This window comes from Molothrus ater, chromosome 3 (genome assembly GCF_012460135.2).
Source record: "Molothrus ater isolate BHLD 08-10-18 breed brown headed cowbird chromosome 3, BPBGC_Mater_1.1, whole genome shotgun sequence".
Taxonomy (NCBI): domain Eukaryota; kingdom Metazoa; phylum Chordata; class Aves; order Passeriformes; family Icteridae; genus Molothrus; species Molothrus ater.
In genome coordinates, this window is record NC_050480.2 from 100,682,801 (window position 1) to 100,705,128 (window position 22,328).

General features: G+C 40.5%; 1 protein-coding gene and 1 long non-coding RNA gene across 10 annotated transcripts in view; one reads left to right on the plus strand and one right to left on the minus strand.

Annotated features, from left to right (window-relative positions):
- Positions 1–4,129, minus strand: part of MAP3K7 (mitogen-activated protein kinase kinase kinase 7) — a 49,149-nt gene extending 45,020 nt beyond the window's left edge. For 4 of the 7 annotated variants that reach the window (XM_036380849.2, XM_036380848.2, XM_036380847.2 and 1 more), the window contains exon 1: positions 3,457–4,129. In XM_036380849.2, coding sequence (XP_036236742.1) covers positions 3,457–3,546 — 90 coding nt within the window. In that variant the 5' untranslated portion in view covers positions 3,547–4,129. The remainder of the gene's footprint in view (positions 1–3,456) is intronic. The other 3 variants (XM_036380851.2, XM_036380850.2, XM_036380852.2) reach the window with 2 other exon arrangements.
- LOC118685354 (uncharacterized) overlaps positions 3,203–22,328 on the plus strand; it is a 142,640-nt gene continuing 123,514 nt past the window's right edge. For all 3 annotated transcript variants that reach the window (XR_004979958.1, XR_004979960.1, XR_004979959.1), the window contains exon 1: positions 3,203–3,304. This is a non-coding gene — a long non-coding RNA (uncharacterized LOC118685354). The remainder of the gene's footprint in view (positions 3,305–22,328) is intronic.

Here is a 22,328-nt window from a genome sequence, read left to right on the forward strand (position 1 = left end):
AATATTTATAAAGCTTACCTCTTCATCTCAAAGAAAACATGACCCTAACTCTCTTAGAATTAACTACTGCCCAAATAGATTGTTGAAAAGAAACTTCATTGTAAACTGCAATATACCAGCAGAGCATTAAAAAACAGTTTTCAAATAATTTACATTTCAGACCATCCAAAAGTAACTTGCAACTGTGCAAATATGGCATTAGTTTTTTAACTTGTCTGCATCAGGCAGTGACTGGGCAGGGCTGCAGTATACATGACCAGACATGTACCTTTGGCTGTGCAATCCAAGCACACACACATCAAGTGATGAAGAGGTCTATGTTTTGGTCATGTATGGGACTGTTACCCAGTTACCTGGTGGAGGAAAGCCTGTGGAATTTTCAGGAAAGAGTGGCAGGGAGTAGGCTGCCAGAACAATTAAAAACCAAAGTCTCTTTTAGCTTAGATGTGGAAACTCCCCTGGGAAGAAACAACCAGAGTGTTGTTCTAGATTCAAATAAGAGATTTTAAAACAAGGCTATTAGGCTTTTCATTGTTGACTTGATTTCAGTTATATTAGATTTTATTTTTTCAGTTTCTAATCATTTTTCTATACAATACTAAAAACTAAAAATGGCCATTTTCACAATTGAAAATTTGTATAGTGAAATAGAGAGCACTCCTGTTGAAATAGAGAACACTTTCTGAACAAAAGTTTTGTGTTGTTTTTCCCCTTCTAGCTTTGAAGATGCTCCTGCTGTGTCACATCAATTTTGATTTGACTCCAACTCTTTCATAATAATTGTCTCTATAGTTTACTTCATTTTAAGCACTTGAAATAACAAAAAGGCATTCTGAAGCTGAAGATGTGTTTGACTGGTGGGAAGTAACACTACAGTTACTCATGTGCATGCTAGCTAAACCAAAATATAGTATATTCTTGTTTTTATCTCAGTAGAGTTCAGACAAACCTAAATGAAAGTGCACTTATAGATCTCACATTTATTAGCAAGGTCTCTGGGCCTGTAAGTATTCCAGAACTTCAATATCTATTAATAAACCAGTGGCAGAGTGGGACTGCTATCTGCTGACAAGACAGCCTTGATAATACAACAGCAAAGCTATGATTATAAAAGCAGTTGAGTTTCCAGTGTAGATCTCTTAACACTCCATTTTGAAACATCTGAAGTTTGCCAAGCATAAATATGACAATTTTGAGATATTACAGCCACTTAAAATCCTTGAAAACCTCTGAGCCTAAAGTGAGAGCACAGAAAATCCTCAGTAAGGATGTGCCTTTTGTTATGACTACAACGTTGACTATTTGTGCTGAAACTGCATCATGAGTAAGAGGTCAACACCCACAGCTCAGAAAAGCAAGGCCTAAGTAGGATCTCCAATCCATCTGTTTTCTTGTAAAGTAGGTCTTATTTCTTCTGCTGTGCATGGACATTTAGACATTGTTCAACACTAGGGTACTCCCTTTGCCTCTAAGAACTTGTGGGAAGACAGGTACACTCAAAATGCTATGCTAGCCGTGACCAGATTTTTTCATGGAGACAACACTATCTAAGTTGTCTTGCTTACATCACATGAGTTTTGTATCTCTATGAAGATACTGTGTTTAGAATAACAACAACTGCATTAAACAAATTTCTACTTCAGCACTGTCTCTAGATACATTTTTGTACTGACAGTCCTGTTTCTGCAAGTGCCAGACTTGACTGTGTTGGACACAGTCAAGCTCTGAGCACTAAACCTTAGAATGCTAGACTCTAGTTACACCAATTACACACTATGCAGGTCCACATCTCCCATATGTAAAACAGCAATACAATCCTTGCTAACATCTCCCCAAAGGTGTTGTGAGGATTAAAGATTTGAATAGCACTTTATTAATTCAAAGGGCTATGTCTAACACAGCAGATGTGGTACTCACTTCTGTGAGCCATCACTGGGCACCCTTTTACAATGGATAACCTGCTTATACTTTCTTCATTGGGTGAGAAATGCTATTTCTCCCAAAACGTGTGATTTGATCCCTAGTTATTAGTTAAGTGTTGCAAAAACAACAAAAAATACCTTGACTTCAGAATAGTTAAATGCATAAAGGGAGGCGGAACAACTAGACTTACAGAAACAAAAAAATCTTTATGGTTGCCAAATTCACAAAAAGAGATAGAGGCAATCTTTTGAAATATATTGTCTTCTGAAAATTTCCAGTGCCCAGTGCCTGCTATGGTGAAAGGCAAAGTTACCACAATACTACCTGAATACAGCAGAAGGTGCCCTGGTGCTCCATGGTAGATTTTAAGGTCCCTGAATTATCCCCAGGAGACCCAAGCCCAGGAGGATAATTATGAACAAACCAGTATCTAGCAAAGTACTGCAAAAACCTGAGACCCAGGCTGTCATACCGATAAAACTACACAAAACTCCACTTCCACACAATTTTTTAAGGAAAACAGGGTGATTATTACTTTAAAAGAAAGATGTTAATCTACAAATAAAAGCACAGGGACTGTTTCAGCAGTCTTGGATGCCTGTTAGGTCCAGACTCTACAAGCTGGCCTCAACAAATTTGTTATGGATCTATATGAAGAAACTTAATTCCTGTAGAGAATTTAGCAGGCGACAAAGGAAAAAACAGCAGCAATATTTTGGAGTAATTCTGAGAGTCAAACAACACTGTAGTATATAGAGACTGCTGAGCCCGTTATTAAAGCACACAAGCTACCCTAGATCACACCTACCTTACTTTTACAGGGACCCCTGACAGATGAAAGATACACCTGAAAAAATTTCACTATGTGAATTTCACAGAAGAAAAGCTACCTTCCAATTTTATTATACAATAACTGAATGTCACTTCCTGTGTAACAGGCACAGGTCACAAATGAAATGTTAAACATCGATGAGTGCAACATCACTAGCCTATGTTAAGAAAAAAACCCCTGTTTATCCTTACAGCTCACAGAGCTGTAAATTTAGCAAATCATTAAGAGTGGTATGATCATTATATATACAATGGCTCAGTTTGTTGGCAGAAGGTGAAAGCAGGGGCATAGAGACCTAAAAGAAAGATTAGAATTAACAGTTCTCTCTTGACAACTATGCTTGCCACCCATACTAAAGTGGGTGGCAAAATGGGTGGGGAAACTTTAAAGTCCTGAATAAATCTATCCCGTTTAAATAAAACTCCACAGTCAGGTATCCAGCAGCAGGGCCGGCAGGAGTAAGCTGGCACCTCCGCTCCCAGCCAGACCGCCTTTGTTCGCTGGTGCCAGCCGCTGTAGCATCCACGGGAGCACAGAACCCCCGCTCAGGTACACCGGGGGGGTCGCGGCGCACCCGCGAAGCCTCCGCGGGCCCCTCCGCAGCGCAGCGCAGCGCCGGGCAGGAGAACCGCGGGGTCTGCGTGGCGGGGCCAGGCTGGCCGCGCCCGGGGAGCCAGGGGGACGGCGGGACCCTCACTCACCTCTTCCACCTCGATCTCTTTGTAGTCGATTTCTTCGAAGTTGAGGACCGGGGGGGTTTCAATCATTTCAGCGGAGGCGGCAGCGGACATGCCTCCTCTTTCACCGCAGGGAGGAGAGGGGGCCGGGGCTACGCGAGGGTCCGGCACCGGGCAGCCGAGGGCCGGAGCCGGGGCTACGCGGGGCTCGGCGGCGGTTCCTGGCGCAGGTCGGGGCGGGCCTGGCCGAGGCGCCGCCGGGGCCGCATCCGCGGCGGCCTCGGGCCTCACTGGCGGCGGGCACAGGCCCCGGCGCCGCCGCTGCGCATCCCGCGCCCTCCCGCACCCCCGCGGGGCGCCGCGCCGACTGCCCTAGGCCGCGGCCTCTGCGCAGCTTGGGACCGGCCTCGGCCACGCGTCCCCGGGCGAGAGAATGCGGCGCCCCCGGGGCCGCAGCCGGGCTCCGCCGCCAGCCCCAGCGGCGGCAGCCGGAGAGGGGGCCGCGGCGGGGGTGGGGGAGCCGCTCAGAGCCGCGCCGCGGCCGCCGCCGCTGACATCAGAGCCGCTTCCTGCTGCCCCGGCCGAGGAGGGAGGGACGGAGTGAAAGAGTAAGGAAGGGAGGGAGGGAGCGCCAGGCGGGGGCGGGCGGGGAAGCGCCGGCAGCAGCGGCCTCTCGGGCGGCCGCGGCGGGGCCACGGCCTGGCGGCGGCACCGCCCCCGCCCCGCCCCGCCGCCCGCTGCCGCCAGGGGGAGCAGCCGCGGTCCCTGCCCGGCCCCGCTTCCTGTTCCTGCCGCCTGCCGGAGCCGCCGGCGGGCGCGGAGCGGAGCTGCGGGCAGCGCCCCGGCCGCGCGTCCCAGCTGGGGCTGCAAGGCACAGCCCGGCGGGGCTCCCCGCGTTCCGGGCCGGGGCTGCGTGTCACCGCCATGCGAGTGCCGGGCGCAGGCCCTTCCCCTGTATATGTGCTTGTGTCTGTCCAGGGCAGGAGCTGTTGTACGGGGTCTTGGGACGAGGGCAGGCCTTGTGCTCTTCAGCGGTGCTTTCTCAGGGGAAACCTGTGTGTAGGAGAGTGGCTGTGGAGTGGAGGAGAATGGAGCTGTTGATGTAAACACATAGTAATAAAGGGATAGGGAATGAACGTATACCTTAACTGCTCCCTCTCCAAGGGAGTCTTGACCCTCTCTTTGCCAGGGCTGTCTGCTGCTCCTGCTTCTGCTTTTGGCTGCAGCACCCACCCCATTAGTGTTTCGGTGGTAAATGTCTCAGACTGATGCTTCAGGGCAGTCCATGGTGTGAAATCAGTGCTGAGATGAGTGAATAGAGCTGCTGTGTTCCCCTGAAACAGCTGTGCTTCATTTTGATATGTTTAGCCTTCGGGCTATATATAAAAAGTTATGTTATTGTACAATACTATTAATAGTCTGTAATTTTAGTAGATCTAGTAAGCTTTCCTAGATCTTCCTCTGCTGGCATGCTAGTGAATGTCTGTTCCTCACAAGGAAGTCTCATAAATGTAGAGAGATCTGGTTTACAGAGCTAGCCTGAGAAAGCTGCTTAAACAGTTAACTAGGAAAAAAAAAAATCAAGAATGAATATAGGAAGTGACCTAATCTTATGGTGGCTCAGCTGTTGTTAGAAAAGCCAAAGTGAAAGTACCTCTATCTGAGCTGCTGCACTTTGTGACAGGTTGCTATTAAGGCTTGTTTGCTCCCCTCTTGTATTTTTCTGTCAGCTTTTGTAATTTGTCCAGGATTCTCAAATGTACACCAATCCAGAAATCCCAGCCAAGCAGTCACAGTATGTGTTGACTCTGCTGCATGCAAGATGAAACTCGTATGCAGGGCTGGTGGGGTTGGTGCAATTACATTGCCCAAGAAATCTGTGTGTGCGTGGGGAGCAGACTCATGCTGAATGTGCTGAGTTTCTACTGTTGCTTTTTGATTTTCTGATATGGTTTGGTGTAGAAAGATCTAAAGAATCTTCTGTTAGTCCAAGTACCACAAAATCTGGCTAATATCTGCTTCATCCAACAGTGGGGTTATCCAGAGCTCCTACTTTCTCAGCTTGTTTATAGGTTTGGATGTTCATACTGACCCTGGCACCCCCTTATACCCAGTGAAGCATTTGATTTTCGTTTTCTCAAAATCCACTATTAGTGCTCATCTTAGTCATGCTGGGACACAGTCATAAAGAACCATGTTTATACCTGCACCTCACAACTTCTCACAGGAAAGTGTAAGCAGCTGCTGCTGTCTCACCTGCTGGAGTGTGCAATATATCGATTTTTGGAAGATTAGGAACATGGATTTCTGAGGTATTGAGAAAACTGCAAGTCCAATGAAAACCAGATTCCTTTCAGTCTGGTTCATACTGGCTTCATACTGCTGCATGAAATGCTTCAGTTCTCTAAACACTTGTAGATCAAGACAAGGAACACCTGAAGTCAACTGAAGCCAAGGATAAAGCATGAATGAAAAGAAAGGGAGCTGTGAAAATCTATCACTGGATGCTTGAAATCCATCATCTTGATACTTAGTTGCAATCATGAGCACGATCTCAGGCCAAAAGCTTAACATTTTATTTCTTTTTTGGGCACAGTTGCATTGGGAAAGGTGAACTACATCAGTAGTTTTTTTTTTTAGAAAGATGGCCAAGTGGGTGGTTGTGCTTTAGGGGGTGGCAGTTGGTGATCTCTGTTAAATGTAACTGAATATTTGGCTTTTTGTTATGTTTCACAGGCATCTCTTTAGGGTATGTATCAGGCAGATGGCAGTTGCAGTCTTCTGTTTTTCAGTGGAGAGATTTTTCTGTTATCTTTGTTACATTTTGTTGATGGGTATTAAGACAGCAGAAGAGAGCATTCCAATTATAGTTGCTTGTAAGGTTCATTTCCTTTCAGAAATTGATGTGGAAATATGTATCTCAAAAATAATGAGCTCTTTCTTTGTGAAGGCAGAGTCATCATCATTATCAAAATGTCACTGCTGTGAAGATCAGGAGGGGTTTTAAGGATGTAGTAATTTTGATATTACTTTTTTTTTCTTCTTTCCTGACTTAGTCTTAATTAGTTACGATTAGCTATTTTGTGGACTGGGTATTGCTTGTACAGCCCCAAAATATTTATTCAACAGATACATGAGAAAAAGGAAAAGAAAAGCTGTACCTGCTGTGCTTATCTTGGAGAAAAACTGCTCTTGTGTTTAGAAGAAAAACCTAGAACCTGGGAAATCCACATTCTGGGTCTCAGCCTCTCTAACATTGGAAAGTGGTTACATTGCCTGGAAGGTTGCTTAAAGAGTGTTGGAAAGGTCTGGGTACCATGGCCAGAGTGTGCACAAATACTCCAGCCTGAGACAGCTGCTGTGGAGCTTTTTGTCACACCTGTCCTAGAGGGTAGGGCTGTGTTTTTTTCAATAGAGACAGCAGTAAGTCTGATGCAAAATATAAACAAAGTCCACCTGGACAGCTTGACAGACCTGAGGTTTAGCCCTAATATCTGCATATGCTAATGAAAATATATCCAATATAATATGGAATTGTACAGCTTAGAATTTGGACACGTTTTCATGAATACAGACAAAGGCACAAATACATTATCCTGACTACCCTTCGTCCACCTCCCTTAAAATTTCTCTGACAATTTTTAAAGAGGGGTGAACAAACATTATTTCCTACTGACTTGATTTAGAAAAAAGCTAAGTGATTTCTTCTTCCAAAAGACTTTGTGTTGTTTTTTCAGTATATACATTTAAAAAAAAATGGTTAAAATGTCTCACTTTAGGTGATTGAAGGTTGAAACTAGAAAACAGTGGTGGAACATACTGGGTGGTATCTACAACTGGAATGCCTACAACAAAAAAGGTTTCCTTCTAGATTAAGCACAGGAATATGTTTCTGCCAAGTCTGATTCTATTTTGTCCTTGTTAAACATTGTTCTGTAAATATGAAGTTATGTTATTTCAGTTTGTGGGAACCCTCTGTTATTAAAGAGCAGGTTCCTGGTGACTGTAGTATGGAGAGCACTGTGAAACACGCGTGTCCCACAAATTCATGTTGCAGCTTGGAGGCACCCCAGAGAAGCCTGCTGCTCCTTACAGTGCAGGTACAGTAGAAATATCTCATGAGGACAAATCACTGTGATGATATTGAGAGACTTCTGTTTCTCTGCATGGCTGAGTTGTTGCCTAATCTACTCTTCTCATGCAACTCCTTTGGCTTGTACATTAATATTTCCCAAGAGCAGGTTGCAATATTGTGTGTGTGTGTCAGATTCCACTTTGAATCTCAATGATTTCTTCAATTATGTCCTGCAATAATGGTTGCAATCTTGGGAAACAGAACAAGGGTGTCTTCTGCCAAATACACTGAGATAGCACCCCCAGCATGCTTCATGTATTTTTATTGCTTCTTTTGCAGTCTGGGAAGACTTCCCCATAGTATGTAAAATCTTCTAAATAGCTATTAATTCCTTCAGTCGTGGTGTTCCCTATTATTTGTGATAAAATACATCTATTAAAAAAACCAAACTAAAAAAGCCTTGCAAATAAATGCATGAGCTGATTTGCTAAATAGCAAACTCAGTTGTATGCAAGGAATTGTATTCACTTTAGTAAAAGGAAAAGTTCTGTTGTATGAATACTACAGAAACTCAAGTGATCACATTTGTTTCTGCACTTTATTTTGCCTCCTAGTCTGGGACATGTTAGATCTCCCAGAGTTTTCCAGCAGTCTAAACCACCAAGAGAGCCAGGAAAGTCAAATAATGCAGCCACTGTGCATTAAGGGCTCAGCAAAGGTGAGAGACTACCTAGATTCAGTGCTGTAAACAAACAAACACATTTTCTCTGGTGCAGCTATCAGCAGCCGGGCTTGGCTAAGTGGCCAGGGGGAGAAAGATAGTAACAAATTTAGCACAGAGAAGAAGGAGACAGATGGCTGTAGACAGGCTGATCTTGAACTGAGAGGTCTGAAAGATATGGTACATGAAATTGCTGATAGAAGATGTGTTAGGCAGAGGCGTAAAGGTAGGTAGCTATAAAGTTGCAAAGGTATTTTAGAAAGATGCAAGAACAGATCCAGACATCTAAGTGTCTTTTGCTCTGCTCTCAGTAGGCTTTAAAATAAAATGTAATGGAGAGAATAATAAAGAGCATGGAGGTAAATGGAATGAAATGTCACATCTTTTTAATCAAAGGTCAATTATCTCGGATTAACAAAAGATCATTTCTGATATATTCAGTGATATTTTTAGGCAAGGAGAATGGATAGAACTATTCTATCTTGAATGTATTTGATATATTGTCTTGTGGTGGAAATTGTTAATTAAGCTGGACATGATAAGAATCATTAGAAGAACTGAAAATGGGTAAAGAAAGTAGGGGAGTGGTTAGGAGACAGTAGAGACTATCAAAAGGGAAGTATTGGAATGAAGTTACTAATAAAATCTTTTTTTCAGGATTGAATTTTGAGAGAAAGCTCTTAGTAATTTCATTACAGTGTTGATAAGAGAATTAGGAGTATGACAGTGATTCTGAAGACACAAGTTTAGACAGCATAGTTAATGGAGAGAAGGATAAGAATATCAAATGGGAGAAATTAGATGACTCCAAGGATAAGAGAAATAAAGTGGCTAGTATTTAAAATATTAGAATACACGTTCATAAATTAATTTGAGAACTCATGACATCTTGTTATCCTGTGAAAGGTTTACGAAGAAGAGGTGAAGAAGATTACAACTTGCATGCTTTAACTGGTTTTAGGAGGACTGTGAGTGTTGTAGGTAATGCACCTAGAAAATGTGCAAGCTTATATATCCCGTTTGACATATCCAATAAAGCTATAAAAGTTTATGCAGACCTCATCTGAAAGGCTCTACTGTGTTGGTACCTGCTTTCCAAGAAAAATGAATTGAGACCTAACTAGTTGCAGAAAAAAGCTACAAAGATGGTCAAGATAAGAGAGGGCTTACCACAGAGGGGAATATAAAACAACTTGGCATGTTTAATCTTGTGAAGCAAAGACAGAGAGGATATATGTTGCCTCTGTTTAAAGAGATTGGAAAGATAAAGATATTGTGAAGGTAAACAGTACTGATGGAAAGTGATATTCAAGTAAAAGGAAAGTCCTTTTTGCACAAGAACCCTGTTAATGCATGCAGATTGGAGACCTGTAAATATTCCTTGCAAATGGGGCAAGTCACTTCACTGGATGGTCCTGATTAATAAAATAATTTATTTGTCATAACTATCTGTGAAAGCAAAGTATTGTATTAATTTCCTAAGGAGGTATCTTCTAATCATATGTTGAATAAAAATGTGCTATTAAAGGTGTAAATAATGTAACAAATTCTTATCGTGGTATTTCTTTACCTGAATATAGATTGGAATGAACTGCATGTTCTTAAGATCAAGTAAGTATTGCAATGAATTGTGAGAGTAAGGTGGTATTCTAAAGAAGGAAGTGAAATTTGAAGGAGGAGAAATTATTGGTATTTTATTTCTTGGGGAAGTAATATCATTATCTTTCATTTTAAAGCTTCTAATGAATGAATTAGAGCATGTGAAAGGAATTGTTGCAGGTGTGGTTTTTAACACAATATTGTGAAAAGGATTTTACAGCCTTGTGTGTTTTATGCAAGACACAAAAGTGGGTGGAGCATCACAAAACATGGGAGCAGTGGACTGGAAATAAGAGGGGAAACTGTTCATGATCTTCATCACAAAATGGGCATAAGACATGTAGTCTGAGAGCTCATACACTAAGGCTCCTGTGTATGAGGAACTTACCTTCAAAATTTTTCTTCTAGAAGATCTGTTCTACTATTTAAATGAGAAACAGGAATAGATGCTCTTTCTGGTTTCATACCAGCTAAAGCTGACAGAAATACAGAACATATAGAGCTCTTGGTCAAATGGAGAACTTGTATGAGGAAAGTCTGAAGCAGTTAGTCCTTTTCTCCCTGAGAAGAAAAGGCTCAAGAGAGGATCTCATCACAACTATCCTAGTACTTAAAGGGCTTCTCCAGAGGATGGAGTCCCTCTTTTCATAGGGAAGAAAAGGTACAATGGGTGCTAGTTGTGCCAGGTTTCATCTTGATGCAAGAGAGAATTTTTTTACAATGAGAATAACCATTGCCTAGAACAACATCCAGGTTCATGGTGAAGTTGCCTTCACTGGATGTTTTCAAGACACAACTGGAGAGGGTGCTAGATAATCTCATCTAGCCTCCATTTCCTGCACAAGGTTGGACCAGATAATCTTTCAAGGTTCCTTCCAACCTTGGCTGTACTATGTTCCTAAGGATATGCTAGCAAGCTGGAAACATCTCACAGATTGATTCTTGTGTGGTCCTGTTTCATAAATACAGCCTTCTTCAGGCCATTACTGTAGCTGTTGCTTCAACAGATCAATGCAATAGATGTGATGAGCCAGTTAACTTGCTAAGACCTAATTTTTGGCATAATCTCAGCATTTCATTGTCTAATTCATTTACCTTGATGAGACCTGGCAGCATGTGCCCTCTTGGGAATCTCAATCTGTGTCCAATGGTCTCATGAAGAGGAAGGAAAATGAACTTTAGTGAAAAAAATATATACATAGATCTCATGGTTTTGTGGTGGAAAACTCAAAACTTCAAAGCTACTCTGAAATGTTAACTTCAGGACTTGCCTACTTTTTATCTGAGAGTGTCTGTGGGTCTCCCAGACTGTGGGGCATACATGGCTAGTGGCATTGTAGGCCCTCCAAGTTCCATGTGCCTGGTGGTGGCATCTTCTAGAAAATCATCCACTTCTGGGATGTGTGCCAGATCCACTGTGATGGAGACTGGGAATGTGGAGATTGAACTTGGGGAATTTGTGTGATGCCATGATTTTAGGGTGTTGGTTTGTGGAGAACCTGTTGAGAGGGAGGAATAATTTTTTTCTATCTTTCTGGCAAATTAAATGCATATTTAGAAAAGAGGGGTGCTGCCTTCACTGGGAAGAGAGCATGTGATTGTAAAAGAGTAGCTGGGTGCAGAGGCACTGTTCATGCACATGAACCATCTCTGGCAATCAGACCCCAGTTGCTGGTACTGCCACCACTAATGGCATCTGAGCTGACTGGTATCCTGGAATAATGTATGCATTATAGGCCTTGTACAAATCATAGCTACGACATGCAACCCAAACAACAACCAACAATGCCAATATTGTCAGCATGCAAAAATAGAGAAAAAGTCTATAAACTGTTATACATTAACTTTCAGTTTAATCTCATCAAAATATGATTCCCTGAAAGTTAGTTCCCACTTAGTTTCAAAGTTCCTTCTTTGATCAGTAAGGAGAGACAGGTGTCTTCAGAGGGCATTTCTTCCCAAATTACTCTTTGGAGATGTCTTTTTCTTTTTCTCTACTGCAAGCCCCTGTGACGAACTTCAGTTACACTTCTAGGGCTTGGTTCAGCTTCCTACTAATTATCATTTAGTGACTTTGAAGACCCCCAGGGATTCTGTGACCTCTGCGTGGGGCTGGTAAATGTGATGCAGGTCATGAGCTGAAGGTCCAGGGAGCATATTCTGGGGAATCTGAGATGATGTTAGGTAGATATGTGTGGGCAATTGGGCTGCTAACCCAATATCTTAATGAAAGTAAGGTGAAGGGAATCCCACTATTGGGATCTCACCCCAGCCCAGGTAAAGCCAGTATCAGTCTTAGTAGAATAACTGTACGTGGATGAGTCCTCAAACTCTAGAAGTCTCATGTCACAACCTAGCTCTGTGTGAAGAGTAAACCTGAATACAATTTTGTTAATTTCTTGTGAGTTTGTTTCTGCACTGCTCCCATCAATGGCATGTTCTCCACAGCAAGAAGAAAAGCAAGTTGAAACTTTGTTTATGTATTGGAGGAAAATATAAAATAGCCCAACGAAATCCCCTAAAGAATATTCCCCTCCCCATCTCCCCCCTGCCCCATTGGTCAACATCCAAACAACTTGGGAAAGAAAGAACTAGTTGTTCTGCTTTATTAGGGATTCATTAAATTCAGAGATGCCTATAAGAAGTTATATTTGAAAGGGTGAAAATTGCATTTAATACAGCTCTTAAAATATGATGGCTGGGCAACTACTTCTTCTGACAACCAGCAATTACTTAATCATACAAATTTCTTTCACTATATGAAAGAAATGGAGAAAGGCAGATGAAAACTCCCTTTGGGGATCTGAGGATTTGATAACCTTATTTCTTCAGATGTAGTCAGGAATATTACTGTCTCTAATATCTACATCAGTTGCAGAAAAGCAATAAAAAAGTCATCTCAAAGATCCTGGCATTAGTTTATTTGTGTCATAGCCTTTAACTTTATGAAGCATTTTGTGTGGGTGGAATTTGACATGCCTGATGCAATTGTTCTCTTGATTCAGTGTAACTAGAGAAATAAATTTGAAACAAATGGAAGTCAAGTAAAGAATGTAGGCAAATGTAAAAGGATACATTTTTCTTCCAGGAAGTTTTTACAGTAGACTGCTGAAAGATTTCATCTGGAACATGGATTCTTCAAAAAGAGTAATTTGACACTGGGAGAAATCATGCATCACATACATTGCTGATGTCTGGCTCTCTTTCATTTGTCTTAGTTATAATTTTATGTTTATATGATGAGTATTTCCTGAAACTGTGCGGTGGAAGAAGTCAATGCTGAAGCCATTTTTATTTCCCCACAAGGTGGTACTGTGGTACTGACTATACAGCGCTTGTTTTGGCTGTAGTTGATTTATATTTGTACCCCCTTTTGCACATGTTTTAAAGACGGATTTTTGTTTGCAAAGAATAAAGCTTCAGTGTTAAAATCAAATGTCATTGCACAATGTTCTTAAGACTCTTTTTTTAATGTGCCTTTTCCCAACTTTTTTCTCATTAAAAATAAATTTTATTGTGAGTTGTAATTGTCAGAAAAATCTCCATTATTGTTGTTTAGATTTTTTCACCTTTTATTACATTAAAAAAAATTATTTTGTTTCAGACTCCTCTGTTTTCTAACTAAAACAATAGCTGTTATATGTTTGTTCAGAAATTAATCTTTTTTTGTCCCCCTTTAGTTACACGTAAGTAAAGGGGTACCTACAATTAATTACAGACGTAAAAAAATAATAAACATTAAGTATTTAGGAGAATGCAGTTTTTTTCTCTCCTGAAAACGGACCTAACCACTGTCAAGTACAGGAACGAAACATAATAGTTTTAATCTAGCTCTGTGGCAGTATATGGGGTTCTTCCAGCTGCTTGCAGAGGTCTGTAGGATCTATTGTGAGCAGCCCACCGTTGCATTTAATAACTTTTCTGTGGTCATTTCTATGCTTCTATACTTCTGTAGTTTGTAGTTTATAATTTATATTAGAAAGTGGAATAGACTAGGGAACACCTGAGCCCTGGCCTGAGTCTGGGTATCAGCATGCTGCTAAATGGTCAGCATAGTCCTTGGCAGGGCTAAGGGCTCCCCAGACAGAGTTTATCAGGGTTTGGCTGTAGCCCGTACTTTGCATGGGAGAGAGTTCAGCTGTATTGATATGTGCTGTCCAGGGATTATTGGTCTCCAGAGCAGAGGACAGACCTTGGTCCATTGCATTCATCAGTATCAGTGAATAATCCTTATGCTCAAAGCTAAGGATGGACTCAGGTAGGTTTTTGCTCAATTTTAAGAAACACAAACTGCTGTTTTTATGGCCCAGCCTTTCATCCATTGTGTTTCTCTGTGTGGCTGTTTCTATTCAGCCCCTGTGCAAGGACATACCATAGGCAGCTTGATAAAGCAGTTACCCTACAGATGCTGGTTGTACAAGTTATCAAGTGTCATGAACAATCTATGCTTAAAAGCAGGAAGGAACATAAAAATGATCTCTAGTTATATGTATTAAAAAAATACATATGGAGACTCACATTTATTATTAAAAATGTTCAGTGGTCTATGCCTTATTTAGTGATATCTAAGAGCTTTCTAAGAATAAGTTATTTAGTTTTCTCTGGATTTTCTATATATTCTTCAAGAGTGGAAGAAATTGGAGAGCTGAGTGCTGCTATTACCTTTCAAATCTTCCTTTCAAGCAGCATCCAAGTTCTTGTGCTCCTTTGAAGGTCAGGGAGAACAACGTAGATCAGAAAAGTGAGAGACCCCAAGCAAGTCCCAAATTAAGGGGGTGCAACCATGTGGCACCATACGACCTGTATGGAGGCAGAGTGAATGCCTTGAATCCACAAACAGGACTTGTCAATGTTACCAGCTTGCTCTTCATGGCCTCTAGGTCAGAAGATAGAACTGATCCTGCTAGGGTGGAAACACAGCAGGAGATACTCCTCTTTTTGGAATATGTGGCTTTCCCACACTGAGACGAGGGTGTGGGAGACATGGATAAGGGGAGACAAGATAGAGACTAAAAGAACTGAAAGAATCTTGGTCTTCTGGCAAGTAGTGCGTGCAAAACAGATCTGTGGGATCTGTTACCAGCATTATGGTAATGTTATGGTGCCAGAGGTAACATGAGAGCAGGATAGGAAGAGGTATGCAAAGCACTTCTGCTCAGATATTCTGTACCTTTACAAATTGGCACCCTTTCTTTAGGCATCAGATCCCAAGCAAAGAATTTCTCTATGATTATATCTTCTCAAAGCATGAAGTTATGGTCTATTAAATGTCTGCACACCCTACTTGAAAAATGACCTATCAGCATTTTCAGCTTTTGGCTCTGCTTTTGAACAATCTCCATGTATTATTGTTGATAAAGGCTTCTTTCTTCCTACTATTTTCCCTTATCACAAAGAAGTTCCCTGAATTCTGGGACTTTCCTGCAAATGTAAATGCTTAAAATAACACTTTCTGTGGGCTTTTTTTAGATTTTCATTTTTTTCTTGATGGAGATAATAATATTAGTTCTTCATGAGAGAAAAATATATCCAGTGCCCTGGAAAAAGTGTTCTGGACCTGGTAGCAATGTCTCAAATATGCTTGAATGAGATCTAACAAGAATAAGCATGTGTATTAGCCAGGCTCTTGAGACAGCAGGATGGGAAAAATACGCTCGAAGGAATCACACTGAAGTGGTTTGCCAGTAGTACATAGATAGGATTGCTGGTAGGGATATTTAATAACATGGGTATGGTTCTTGTTTCCAGGACTTAGAGTTCATAAAGAACAGGTGAAAAGAGATTAAATGCTTCTCCGACATCATTTTTCTATGTCAGAATTTGCTGTCAGTGCCACAAGTCATCTTTGCAGGGGGAAAAGTGAGCTACATAGCTAGGAGCAGGAAAGGGAGGCATGCCTATGCCCTATAATCTGAGAATCTTGTTTCCCATGACACTAGATCCCAGTAACAGTATTTCTTTGTTACAGAAATGCACTTCAGAGATTGAATCAAAGCCATACATAACAATTCTAAGAATCCTACTTCTGAAAGCAGAGGAATATCACACAAAGAGTAGCAGATGTTGAAAATATTTGCCCTCTGGCTTCCAGTTTTGGTTTCTATTCCTAAATGGTCCGTTTCTGAAGCCTAAGAAAACTATTAAGTTGGACTCACACCTGCACAAGCCAGACTCAACTCACATGCACTCTGAAACATCTGCAGACTCTGATGTAAAGCAACCAGGAACCCCATGTTTTATGAGCTATTTTGGGCTTTAGAGAACCTCTACTAAAGTACAGCTTTCATATTATGGAAAGAAATTGAAGGGTTGCCAATTGGAGATGACCATGAAGGGGACAGCAGGATCCAGATGAAAAGAAATCTTTTAATAATGTACTTAAGAGGGAATAGATCCAATAAAATGACCTTTGGAAAGTCTCTTATTCTTCTGTAATTTGTCAGTTGCTTTAACCAAGTCTACAGGATGCTCCAGGGTGAAGTAACTGACCTTCAAAGCCTGGGAGTCCTTGTACTTTCCTCTTCTGTTTTTATCATTTTTTGGAAGAATTCAAACATTTATCTAGTCACCCACTGAAGAATGGATTCTGGTTTATCTAATAAATGATAGAAATTGCTGGTCTGTTCTATCTGGAAATGGAAATGACCTCAGATAAAAGCCTTTCTTTATTAAGGACTCAGAGACATTTTAGATCTCATTTGGCCTTCATGCCCTACTCATTCCTTGTTGTTTTATCTAGTGGTGCTTTGCTGATACAGTTATTATCCTTCTCAGCTACTCTAAACATATAATATTAATTCTGCACTGTCTTTCTACCTCCAGCCCTTTTTAACAGTTAGCTCTTTAAAACCCTATAAGGCTAATTACCCTATGATCACTCTGTGTGTTTCTCACCTGAGCAGGCATCCTCTGGTTCCCTCTAAATCCACTTGCTCCATTTATTCCCTTGCCTTCTTTTCTGTTCTTGTTGCTCTTTAGAATTTGGATCCTTTTTCCAATATCAGAAAAACATTTTTGTCCTCATCTTCTGAGTATTTTTTCCTATTCTTCAGGAAGCACAATAATCCCAGAAACAGGTCAATAGACATGGAATTGAATTGCTCCTGTGAGGTGGGTTCAAGACCTAGGTTGAAATATTTCAGTGAATGTCCATTTTGACATTACAGACTGTTTTCAGCATCCTATAAAATGGTTGTCCTAGATTATTCTAATGATTATAATCACTGGTTTTAAAATCTGTGGGTTTTTCTTTAAAGACTCAACTCACCACTTCAAACAGTTTTCTCTTTCTCTCTTCATTAGTAATCCCCTCACATGCTCTTTGTTACAGTGTTGTTTCATCTCGTGTTTGTTTGTCCTAACTAATTTAGATATTAAGTCCTTGGTGACTGACAATGTGTCTATCTATGCAAAGCACACTTAAATAAATAAATTTAATAATAATTAATAATAAATATGCCAGCTGAAAGCTGTGCATCTGAGCTAGCAAGGACGACACTGACATTGATGAATTTGTTTTCAGGAACAATGCTTGCTGTTCCCCTGCCTTGGCTCTTCAGGAAGAGCTGTTAATGGCTGTTGTGCTCTGATGGCTTCCAGGTCTCCCTCTTACTGTCCTCCCCACCAGAGAGTCACTCTGCCTTGCCCTTCATCACTGGACAATTTGAAATCCAACCTTTGGAGCTAACACTCTCCTAAAGGTGATTGAAAAACAAGAGGAAAGCGTGGAATCTGTTTTGGGGGAGATGATCCTTGAAAATTTCCCAAATCCCTGTGCACAACTAGTTCCAGTATTTCTCTTACTGACAGCAACATTTTTGCATCTTTGTTCTCTGTGTGGAAAGTGTTTTTTTTCTCTTTCTCTCTCTTCCCCCCCTTCCCCAGTTTCTTATGTGTGAAAGGTTTGCAAAGCAAGTTAGCACTTTTGTGAAACAGGCTCTGTAAACCCTCGGACAGAATCATTAAAACTGGCAGGAACGAATTCTTGTGGTGTGTGCTAACAGTGTCTAAGCTCGAACATGATTTAATCTGTTATTCCTGGTGGGCACTACCTTGTAGGAAAATAATATCATTACAGATATAATCTTTCAGCTAGTAATAAACCTCAGGAGTGGTCTGGTGGAGAAGGGGGACAAGTGAGTTTTTCCTAAGCAGAAGTAAACTGGGGAAAATGTGTCCTTCGTGTGTCTGCCTGAGAAATTGTAAATTCTGATAGAAGCAAGATATTCACGGTATATATTGCCATTTTATTTCATTGGAAATGCAAGAGATTATTTGCATGTACTTTCTCTGGTCCATTCCAGAACTCTAACTGCAATAAGCCCCGAAAAGAGTAGCTGAATAATAAGTAGCAAAGGAGGAAGAATTAGAGTAATTTCTATGATTATTAATCCATCTGAAGATGACAATTTTTGTCAGACATGGCAACATCTAGAATGAGTTCACTGTGGTAGCAGTTTTACTGTCATTAAAATCCTGAAGTATTTACTGCCACAAATAACATTTGTTCTCCCAGTTCACCCCTGGGGAGAAGGGGTTAATGTTCATGAGCTTTGTTTTTTGTAGAATCTTAATTTTTTTAGGTAAGTATAAAACATACTTTGGAGGAAGTTGTGGGATGCTTGGTGGAATTCAGGAGCTGCAAATTAGACCACAAAGCAGTTCTTTTTCAGGCAAATAACTTTTCTTTTTACTCCGTAAGGCTTCATTGTGACAGAACTTTGTGAGGTCCCAGGAGTACTTTGAATATAAACACTGCAATCTTGAGCTTAATTCAATATTTTGTGGAGTCAGTGGAGAAAGTAATATAATTTGTTCACTGTAATCAGCTAGTAGGTATCTCTGAAGGTCTGATAACTTCATGTTCAAACAAAATGCACTGGTACAATCCAGATGGGAGTTGATGATGGCATATATAACTAATCTGGACTTGCTTAGGATGGAGTTTTTAAACCAATCAGAGATAAAAGAAAGCATTATCGATGGATATGGCTCCTTGGGAGCTTGGTGTGAGTGAGAAATCCAAACCTAAATGAAATACTGTGGGCATGCAGTGTCAAAGGAAGGTTATTGCATTGTAACTAAAACTTTTTGAAGTCTGCTGCAGAGCCTCCAACATAATCCTCTATGTCTCACAGCCTTAGGTTGTCCAGTCACTTTTCAAACACAAGTTATTTTTGGCTTCTGGGGTTGAGAGGCCCGTGTATTTGTCTTTCCCCATTCCCCAGCATTTCCCACAACAATAGCAGAGGTATGGCCACTTATGGCACCTTTTCCACTTTTCAGTGGTGTGTGATCCATTAGCAGTTTGGGGTTGCTGTCAGTGGGCTCAGCCACCACGGAGGTGCAGCCATGATTTGAGCAAGAGCGATGGATAGTGAAGGCTGCACTGTGCTGTGTGTCACTGCTGGATTACTGCCTGTATTGGCTGGCCCAATCATTTCATGGCTGCACAATGATGCTAACAAAGTCTTGAGAGAGAATTATTTCCTGCAGAGCCCTGTCTTTTAAGAATTCTGTTGAAGGATAAGCATTTTCCTCATTGGTACTTGTTAGGTGCTTCTAACCCTGAATAAGCAATGTTTTAGCCTGTTCCTCATGACTTTTTCTTCTAATCAGGACAGCAATACCTGTCAGATCTTTTAACAGGCTAAATTTGCAGTTTATCCTAGGTTCTTATATGCACTGTATTGAGGATCCCCTGAGCTTTATGTGAAGCAGAGAAATGCTATGTAATGGTCTTCTAATTTTTTGTTCCTTTTGAGAGCTAAATACTGAGTCATTGTGAATAAGACTCATCTGCCCAAGCCCAGCTGTCTGTAACTGAGCTAATTGTCTTTCTTCATTAATTACTCAAGAAAACTAGGCACTTCTGGGATGCAATTTGTTTCATACCAGAGGAGACACCTCAAAAAATACAAGAGGTCTTATGACTTGCTAGTTTCAAAAATTGTGACCTAATTAGATCACTATAATTAGTTCGGGCCATGGGAAAGACTGTTAAGGCTTAGGGAACAACAGATAACAATTTATAGCTTTACTTGTTAAGAGGAATCCTGGTAATCAATATTTCCATGTTTTCAAATGCTTTACAGGAATTGTATTTCTCATAATTTCTGTCCTTTTTTTCTCTAGACAAAAGCAGCGACAGGATTCCTTTCTTTCCAATTCAAATGTAACTTCCATCCATATTTTGAAAAAGCAATTCTACCCATGGATCCCTCAGAATGAATGAGCTGAAACTGAAAGGTGTGTGTGACTCAGACAAATGCCATGGGCTCAAGACAGGACTAACTGGATGCTATTTTATCAGTAATACCAGAAGTCAGAATAAATGATTTGGTAGTCCCTTCTAGCCTTCAAATCTATTAAAAAACCTGAACAAGTTCAGTAAAAATATAATCGTGTTTTACAGAAATTACTTTAAAACCCCAAAGAATTAATAGTCACTAATAGTCTTTTTATGATGTTTTCACTATATATTTCTAGTGCAAGAAATCCTATAGAGAGGGTTTTTTCTTTTTAAATTGATGATGTGATGGGGAAAAAAAAAGTCCTCATTTGAATTGTCAGCCCTGGCATAGCAAAAAAGCTTGTTTCCTAGTGTGGATGCCTCTTACACATTTGCAAGTAGGAAGAACAGTAATTTAGAAATGAGAGGGGGATCTCATTTTGCCATGAATTTTCAAAGCATCACTCTGTGTATCATTTAGACAACCTTTGGCTCTGACTGCTGAGTACAAATGCATCAGCCAGTGTGTGTGGGCAGTGTGAGCCTTTCAATTTTCCTACTGTATAATAATAAAAAAACAAATGGTGGTGAAGCCAGCATTTAGGTCTAGAGAAAGAAGCTGTGATAATGCCATGAATCCTTGCACTCAGGGATCAACAATGATGGCATACAAAACAGGCATAATGACAGGCAGATTTTTGCTTATCAGGTGTTGATCTGAGCCACAGGCACATTTATCCAATCTTATTTTTATCTTGCAGCTCCTGTACCCTGACTAATACCTTTAAGAAAAAGAGTGGTTCTTTAAAACATGGTAACTCAAGCCTATAGGAATTAAACACATTTGAAAACAAGTTAATTCTTTTGGGTTAATATCACAGATTTCTGGCCTTTCTTCCTTCCTCTTATTCCCCTCAGCTATATCTGTTTTATTTTTTAATGTAATATATTGTACTGCAGAGGCTGTAGTTTCAATTCATGCTAGTGAGGAAGAATAGAAATCCAGAGCTGTTGCACTACTGTGTGCCTTCTGGGGATCCCTGTAGCAAATGTGTCTGGAGAACTGCCCTTCATAGAATATAGCTTATTCATTATTGCTGATAAGAGACATGAATAAACATCCCATAATATAAATACCTACTCTGCACACACAAACAAGTTTTTAATGACAAAACCTATGTTTTTTATTGCTTTTATTAGCACTACTGCACAGAGACAGGACTAAGATTTGCTCTTACAAATTTTATTTGTGGTGAGACATGGGTATTTAAAGAAGATCAAGTGTGGAAAGAGAAGATGATTTCAGTAATTTTTAATAATCAGACCATTGCATTCAGGTTTACAGGCTGGTTGTAGATAATATGATGGTCCAAATTAAGAGAATTAGGAATGAGAACTGTCAGAAACACAGTAATAAATAGGGAAAGAGTCAAGCTTCTAATCCCATTACCGTATTCACAGATAAAAAATAGTCAATTCAGTGGTACATAAACATAGACATGTTGACTCTAGAGAAACTTGGCAAGGCCAATCACATGAGGAGAATAATAATTCTGATGGCATAAACCCTGCATGGTAAATTGGCTCAAGGAAGATTTTCTTAACTGCTCAAGACTCAGAAAAAATTTTCTGTCCAAAGTGCTTAAAGGGTAAGGCATTATTTTTAGGTCTATATGACTTGAACTATGGAAACTCTAAATTCAAGAAAAATTTTTCAAAATATGCTGATGATGATGCTTAGTGATGTGAAGAGAAATGTGATAGTGCTGGTAATGATACTGTTGTATAATCTTTTCCTCTGGGTTAAAGGGCCCAGAACTTGAATCAAAAGTGTGGGTATGCCATAGCAATGCTCACAGTACCTTCCCAGCCTTGCTAGGCTTGGAATTCTATCAATATTCCTGTGACATTTGGATCCAAAATGGAGCACAAATTATATGAGGGCTGAAGACTCTTTATTGTTGCTGGAGTAGTAAGACACAAATTAATAAAGAAAGCAGCAGCAACAAAATGCTGCCGGTCACAATTTGTGATATAAAATTAAAGTAGACAGCCTGGAGGAGCTAGTGACAATAAGTAAATAACATTTACAAATATGCTGGAGGAAAAAAAAAAAGAAAAAAAAGCAAAAGCAAGAGAAGCAGTCAGTCTCTTGATAGATGACAAGGGTAATAAAAAGCAGAGGGATGAGGCTTTGCACAATTCTCTTATCTTTCTGTCCTTGTTCTCACTCATGCATCCTAAACTGGAAATGTGATCCTCTCATGTCT